The following is a 7,497-nucleotide window of genomic DNA, read 5'->3' on the forward strand; positions in this document are numbered from 1 at the left end:
TCGTGGCTTGATGGACCGTGGAGTTCATCTCACGGATTTTTGCCTTGATGGCCTCGATCTCCGCATCGCGGTCTCGCTCTGCGACCATCTGTCGGAACGCTTTCGGGCTAGAATGTCGAGGGCGCATTTCGATTTGCCAGCTGGGCGGATCTCTGACTTGGTCCGGCTGAATCGGTTGGGGAGTCGCCGAAGACGTTTCTTTGCAAGAGTAGCACTTCTAAGCGATGAGCTTCCTCGAGGTCGCGCTCAACCGAGGACCTAGGATTCTCCGGCTGGTTTGCGTGGGCTCCGCGCCTTGCCGTGAGCTCGGTGAACCTTCGGTCGGTTTGACGGGTCATCTCGTCCATTCGGTCGAGCAGGGAGTGGAGCAGAGGAGCGAGGGTGTGGTCTCCGCTTGCCGGAGTGGTCCATTCGGCTGGGGTCTGTAGAGTGACATGTGTCGGACTTGCTGGTAATGCCATTGGCTCCGGGATTTGGTGGAGAGTGCTGCTTTCCAGTTCGGACTCCAAGAGAAGCGGCGGTGCTGGTAGCTGCGGTGCTGGCACTCCGGTCTTTATCGGCGTGCCGGTCTCCTTAGGGTGAACAACCGACGAGGGCGGCGTGAGCGCTGTGGGTGTCGTGGTTGTCGACTTGGCTGTCGCTGATGATGATTTTGACATTCTTAAGGTTGAGGGCGGTGTTCCTACCATTTCCAAATCTTTCTTGTGCGTGTAGAAAATCTTTAAACCCTCCTCATTCTAGCGCCAATTGTTGATCCTGGAGATTACTAAGTATGTTTAACAGATGATGAGGATGATTAGAGATGATTTCGGGGTGAGATTTTCGTATAATAAGAGTGATTTAGCTCTGGGAGGAAGATAGAAGGTCAGGTCGGAGCCGTAAGAAGTGTTTGTAAGGAGAGAATAATTAGTGTTTCGAACTAAGTCTGGAAAGAGTCGAGTTTGGTGCTTTTAATATTGTTACAGCGAGCTCGGTAGAGAGACAAGTGTATTAGAGTAAAGAGAGAGAGTAATAAATTTCGGATCCCCTCATAAATGATCTGTTGAGAGTATTTAAAGCGGGAGCCGGGAGATGAGTTTCCTCAAAATCGGGGTGACGTGGCAGCTTCAGCGCATCTCGCGGGTATGGCATCTCGAGCCGCGCGTCTGAACCACTTCGCGGTAAGTGATGATGGTCCTTCGCCGAGCTACTTGCACGTATAGGCCACTGTAGACAAACTGGCCTTACATATGGCAGGTTCTGCTCGGATCCACACACTGTAGATCGGCGTCGTAATGATGACGATTTGGCGGGGCCATGCTGACCGGACTCATTGACTTTGACTGGATTTCTGTTAATTTGGTTTATGAGCTTTTATTATCCAAGATAGGTCTAGCTAATTGGAGGTGGCTCCAACACTATGTTGGTGATCAAATGTTGAAAAGGAGCAGGGTAGTGCATGCATCTGTTGATTATTTCTTACAAATTAAACCCATATCCCGGTTCAATATGAATTTAATTTGGGTTAATTCGGTTTAGGAAAAAAACCAATTGTTTCTTTCAGGAATGAGACTGAGAACCAAATCCAATCAGAACCATAAAAAGCCTGAAGAAGGTAGAAATTTTCCGGCGAAGAAACTCGCGTTGTTCAATCGCTGATCGCTGCTCTCTCTCTTTCGATCGAAATTGGATTCTGAATAACTTCTGCTTGAGAAAAGTTTGATTTTTTTGCTGCGACGATTTCTTTGTGTCTGTGTCTGGTGGATTAAGGAAGCGTTTGGAATTGATGCGAAACACTTGTTTAGGGTTTTGTGTTAGGGGTTGAAGAACAATGTCGTCTTCTTCGGTAATTACCCCAGAAGACGTGCTTGAATCTCTTATGAACGATGGGACCATCGATGCTCTACGATTAAAGATCATCAATCAGCTCAAAGCCAATGTAAATTTCGATTCATTCTCTCCAATTTTTCTTGGTCGAACCCTTTTTATTCCTATACTAATCATCGCAAAAAGGAAATTTTAGATTGATTTGATTGTTTATAGAGGATATGAGGCTTTTTCTGTGATGCTATTACTTATGTCTTAAATTCAGAGTATAAGCTACATTAGATCTTTGCGAAAAACAAAAAAAAAGCTACATTGGATCTTGTCATTAGAAGTAATGTTTTTTTTTCTGTTGTGATTGTAACAGGAAGAGTTAAAGAGCACAACCATTAAAATGGCTGAGGAGAGTAGAGTTCTTAACACACCGGGTGCTGAGAAACAGACTAAAAGAGAACTCTTTGATGCTCTTCGCCAAGAACTCGAGTAAGATTCTTCTCTTACTTTCTCTCTTAGAAGAATCTAGTTCTGGTGCATTTAGTTTTGCTTAGCTAGTTCTGTATATGGTAAAGTATTTGCAAAACCTTTCTCTGTTGTCTCTGTTTTCTTGCAAACTAATACATTTTCAGCAATGCACATGCTTATATGGATATCGATTTTTCTTAATTCTGCGTCACATTCTTAGCTTTAGGCCATTAGTGACGGGTATGTCTTCAGTTCCTTGGAGCTGCAGTGTCTATCTTGTTCGTCTGGTTTACTCTCTTGTTGTCATATGTTTTTTTCTCTTTTAGATGAATCTTTGGTGCATTGGTTTTTTTTAGCTAGTTCTGTCTATGATTAAGTATTTGTAAAAAACCTTTGTCTGTTGTCTCTGTTTTCTTGCAAACTAATACATTTTCAGCAATATACAAGTATACGTGGATATCGAGATTCCTTAACTCTGTTTCACATTCTTAGCTTTAGGCCACTAATGATAAGTAATGTTTTCAGTTCCTTGGGGTTGCAGTGTCGATCTTGTTCGTCTGGTTTAACTCTCTTGTGGTTATGTTTTTTCGGGAGAAAGTGTTGATGAAGTATTTTACCATGTTTCTTGTTGCTTTTATGAGCAGAGGTCCAGTGCTAGAGAAGGCATCAAAATCAGTTTGGGAGTTGATTCTTGAGAAGGATGGGTTAGGGAAAGAGATAAATGAAACTGTAGAACGCGTCTTTTGTCGTCTAAGCGGGCGAGAACCGCCCTTGTTTTCATCAGCAAACGTGGAAAACCCGATGGATATAGAGAAAGAGACAGAGACAAAGGAGAATAAGAACAGCTCAAAGACGAAACCAAAGAAGAGAAGTCTTAGTGAGGTGAGTCCCTCTGAAGGTATTGATGAAGTCGAAACCACGAAGAAGAAACAAGGAGATTCCTCTGTTTTACCTTTGGAGTCTGGAGAAACGCCTTGAGCCTTGTAGGAGATATTGATCATGTTCTGTTGTTCTGAGTCCTCTGATATAGACTTGCAGTTTTATTATGACATTTCTCTTCTCAACAACCTCTAATTTAAATCTCTCTTATTTTATTATATAAACTTTGATGTTTTAAAGTTAATTAACAAAATTGCGTTAATTTTTTTATAGTTAATTAGAAGAAACAAATATGATACTATATAGTATGTCTAAAATTTATATTGTATAAAACAACATTAAAAAGGTTTAATAATTCGAAGAGGTGAAATTTTATGTAATCATTGAAATTTCTACGTTGCACGGAATCGCTCGGAAAGCATTCTCGCTTCGGAATCGGAATCGATCGAAACCGTTGGGGAATCGCGATTTTGAAATTTTACCGTTTAGAAACGCTGAAGATTCCGAGTTAGAATCGTGTTTTTCGTGATTGGAAGCGTTGCTGCAAACTTTGACTAAAATTATAGAAGAAGATGATCTGTCATTACAATTTTGTTAGGTTTAATATATTTCAAGCTCATTAAATCATCATTATCGTTTTTTATTTTATTTTTAATATTACTAGAGATTATTCCGGGCTACGCCCTGGTATGTTATTTATGAATTTATTCGCTATTTTAGTATTATTGTAGTGTTTGTGAATTTATAGATCCAAAAACAATTGTATTTTTAAAAATAGATAACTAATAAGATAATTTTTAACTTATTTGAAATTTAGAAACTTTTCATATGAAATATTCAGCATAAGTACACATTTTAGTTTTTTGCAACATATAGTTTAAATTTTATGTTATTCCTTAACTAATTATCACCAAATGTATTAATGCATAATAACTATTTAATTTTTATCATAATTTTATATTACTTTTTGTAGAGAATAATTTTATAGTAAATCGAGTTTAAACAATTTATACTATATAATATGTGTAATATCTTAAAGCAGACAAAGTTTGTATCGTTAAACATATATATATATATATAAAAAAAGCATTTATGTTCATCTATTACCAATGCTTCTTTGTTTGTTCACATTTTTAGGGATTTGTTTCATCTCCATCATTTTGACTGAATAAGTTGAAGCCAGTTTATGCATCAGCATCACAGTCATAATATGTCTTACTCAACTCAAACGTTTTCTATATTATTGCAATTTTCCATCCTTGAAAACAAAAGTTAGTTGAAAAGCCACTCAAGCCAAAGTTCTGGAAATTTTAGATGTTTGTTTAAGTTTCTTAAACCACTTAGTATATATTAACTTAAAATATAGTAAGACATTTTTCTTATTTGAATTGAGGAGAATAAGTTTTTTTCCCCCTTTTATATGCATTGAGCTTGAAGATCTTTATTAAATTTTCTTAGAGTTTGGTGGTCCTCAATCCCATCTTAGTTTTACCCTTACTTTGTTTTTGACGACTTTGATTGTAAACAAACCAATCTCTTGAGACTTGGAACTTTGATCATCAGGAAGAACCAATAACCGCTCTTACTTTATGTCTTCAATGAGTCTACCATTTCCACTGCAGATTTCCTCCTCCATTGCATCCACTCTTGATATGTAACAAAGAGATTCAGTGAAACAGATTTTGATATGTGATAAGATATTAAATGGTAAATTAAGTGAAAATAGGAAAGCATAAATAGAATGAAATCTTGATATGTACGCTCCTGATAATCTAAATTTCCTTATGAGATCCTAATGGCATATATGATGTAAGCTCTGTTGACGTCGAGTAGGTACTAAATGACACACTCTTGCATTGCAGCCACAATGTAAATTTACATGCTCACATTGTATCTAGAAACAGACATGGGGTGGAGAACATTAATGGGAGCATGTTCACGTAATGGATCTAAACCATCATGAGCGATAATAGGAATTTGATCGGACTACAAAACACACATTAAAGACAACTTCATATATTTGTATAGATAACTACAGGTAATTAACTCCGGATCAGTAGACAATGTCTTTCCTATATCTTACATCTACTTGTCGGATTCCACTTGTTTGGCGCTTCTAATCTATCACGCTCCATCTCTACAAAGTAGTTTTTACATCCACTTCATCACTTTTTGCCTTGTCAGCCTCTTGTTCGTTTCATCTTATTTGCACCTGTTTCTCTGATTATGGAACAGAAAACAAATAAAACAATTGTCAAAGTTTTTTTTGTTTGAAGATTCAGTGGGGTTTTCTTTTATTTAACTGTGCTCCTAATAACGAAATAATTAGAGTCTGGAAGAGTAGAGAATAGACCTCAGAAACTGAAAGATGTTCCACTCCAACAATTTGGAGCTTCCCTAAGGTGAATAGGCCTTCTTTGCAAAAGTCCCATAAGCTCATCAAAAATCTTGAAATTAAGCGGCTGGATAGCGAGAAGTACAGCTGCAGAATCCATGACTGCCTGTCTTTAAAACGCTTTGTGAAACACTGAAACGTTGTTGTTGGTGGTGGATTAACCAAGGACCTGATTTTATAATCTACCCTAAGAATGGAGACGAAGCGTTAACGTTCGTTGGCACAGATAAATGAGATAGGAAACACAAATCGTCTGCAACTCATCCGTTTGTAAAAGAATTAGGTTATCGATGGAAGATGAAAAGTGTGTACATTGTTGATAAGAATTGGGCCCCATTAGAAACTAACGATTGATGAACATATTTAAGATAATCTGTAAGCCTTCGCTATGTGATGACATGACATCTCCTCCTGAATTTTCTAAGCTGATGTGGACACCTTGAGGAGCCTCAAACTTCTACTTTTATTAGAGTAGATTTAATTAAACTAATTATTTGTATAATATATTTTAAGCCCATTAAACCCATTAAGCCATACGCTTCCAACACGTACCGCTTCTTAAATTTTTTAAAAAATTCGCTTCCCCGATTCTAAACGCTTCCGCTTTCGCTTCCGCTTTCGCTTCCGCTTTCGCTTCCGCTTTCGCTTCCGCTTCCGCTTCCGCTTCCGCTTCCGCTTCCGCTTCCGATTCCATACAGCATTTAATCCAATTACACTGCATAGCCTGTATTAACTTTTAACGGTCAACTATTATTACAAATCTGAGACTATCTTTGTTCCACAGGTATTATATTTCCAAGACACCGTGCATGTTTGCCTTCCGCTATTCAAGAACGTAATTTTCACGGTTCCCACGGGAGGACTTTAAAGTCGTCATAGTTGTCTTTCTATGTCAATATATAAACATGTAAACTCTTCACTATTCATTTCCATATTCAATATAAACAAGTATAGTGTTATATATACAGACATGTCTCTGACTGTGGAGTTGCTTAGCGGGTGGGGGAGTGTCGAAACGATAATAGCTACAAAAGAAGAACAAGTAGATGAAGCCATAAAAGCATTGATGTCAAATTCCTCAAACCAGGAGAGTGTGATCGGTCTAGACATGATACCAATTCGAGCAGCACCAGGATCATCAACATCTGGAAAAACCTCAAGTGCTATCCTCCAGCTATGCGACACAAGCAACTGCCTTGTAGTCCGGCTTCATTCTGTCAATGCCGTGCCTGAATCTCTCTACAACTTCCTCATCCTTCCAAATTTTACATTCGCGGGTTTTGGTATAAAAGATACAAAGGTTAGACTCGAGAAGGATTATGGCTTAGTGTGTAAGAACGTCTTTGAAGTTGGACCAGCCATGTGGAACCCCTCTTGTCAACCCTTGCGTCAACCCTTGCGTCAAACGATGAAAAATATGTGTATGCCACCAACGAGTAGGATCTCTGAACCCTGGGGTAGTAATTTCGAACTAACGGAAGATGAGATCACAGTTGCTGTCTCAAATGCTTTCTTTGCATTTTGTAATGCCGAAACAATGCTTCACGGTTGGGAATTTTAATCGATCATTTTGTGTTAGTGCGTTTGAGAGTTTTATTTTAGTTTGTTTTTTTCATCATTTTTTTTGTTCTCTTGTTATGTTCTTTCAGATCCTTGCCGTATAAGATCCAATGAGTACGGTTTTATTTTATGTTTGGGGAGCTAATCTCACGGGTGATATGTTCAAGCTCACTTATCAAAGTGCCAATGCTGCTTAGCGTAGTGGAGTCAAATTCCTCACCTTAATATTTAGCAAGTTTCAAGTACTATGTTTTTGCAATGTAGTGTGTTAGAAAAATTATATCAAGACTAATCTAAATAATAATATAAAATTGATTTCTTAGTTAAACGATTACGCTTGTTTGCTTTAATTGACATTTGATCTACTGGTTGATTAAGAGATAATTAATGTTTATATA

At 38.1% G+C, this 7,497-nt stretch overlaps 2 protein-coding genes and 1 long non-coding RNA gene across 3 annotated transcripts; 2 read left to right on the top strand and 1 right to left on the bottom strand.

Annotated features, from left to right (window-relative positions):
• Nucleotides 1–1,560: 1,560 nt before the first annotated feature.
• Nucleotides 1,561–3,396, top strand: LOC18009856. The gene is made up of 3 exons (XM_006392368.2): nucleotides 1,561–1,918; nucleotides 2,171–2,286; nucleotides 2,910–3,396. Exons 1-3 carry the CDS (start codon nucleotides 1,811–1,813, stop codon nucleotides 3,241–3,243), a joined length of 558 nt encoding a protein of 185 aa, XP_006392430.1. The 5' UTR covers nucleotides 1,561–1,810; the 3' UTR covers nucleotides 3,244–3,396.
• A 1,932-nt stretch (nucleotides 3,397–5,328) lies between these two features.
• Nucleotides 5,329–5,862, bottom strand: LOC112082043. Its single transcript, XR_002896805.1, has 2 exons — nucleotides 5,498–5,862; nucleotides 5,329–5,364 (listed from the first exon to the last, which is right to left on the bottom strand). It is a non-coding gene; the product is annotated as an uncharacterized LOC112082043 (long non-coding RNA).
• A 630-nt stretch (nucleotides 5,863–6,492) lies between these two features.
• On the top strand, nucleotides 6,493–7,281 carry LOC18009893. Its single transcript, XM_006392369.2, has one exon. The coding sequence runs from the start codon at nucleotides 6,510–6,512 to the stop codon at nucleotides 7,098–7,100; it is 591 nt and encodes a 196-aa protein (XP_006392431.1). The 5' UTR covers nucleotides 6,493–6,509; the 3' UTR covers nucleotides 7,101–7,281.
• The last annotated feature ends 216 nt before the right edge of the window (nucleotides 7,282–7,497 follow it).

The sequence above is a fragment of the Eutrema salsugineum genome, unplaced genomic scaffold (assembly GCF_000478725.1).
Source record: "Eutrema salsugineum unplaced genomic scaffold, Eutsalg1_0 scaffold_8, whole genome shotgun sequence".
Classification (NCBI taxonomy): domain Eukaryota; kingdom Viridiplantae; phylum Streptophyta; class Magnoliopsida; order Brassicales; family Brassicaceae; genus Eutrema; species Eutrema salsugineum.

Excerpts from the sequence above, each read along its gene's own strand:
- LOC18009856 (XM_006392368.2), top strand. The coding sequence starts at position 1,811 with ATGTCGTCTTCTTCGGTAATTACCCCAGAAGACGTGCTTGAATCTCTT. Across the intron at positions 1,919-2,170 it reads TCAATCAGCTCAAAGCCAAT|GAAGAGTTAAAGAGCACAAC; the intron begins GTAAATTTCGAT and ends TGATTGTAACAG. Across the intron at positions 2,287-2,909 it reads GCTCTTCGCCAAGAACTCGA|AGGTCCAGTGCTAGAGAAGG; the intron begins GTAAGATTCTTC and ends TTTTATGAGCAG.
- LOC18009893 (XM_006392369.2), top strand. The coding sequence starts at position 6,510 with ATGTCTCTGACTGTGGAGTTGCTTAGCGGGTGGGGGAGTGTCGAAACG.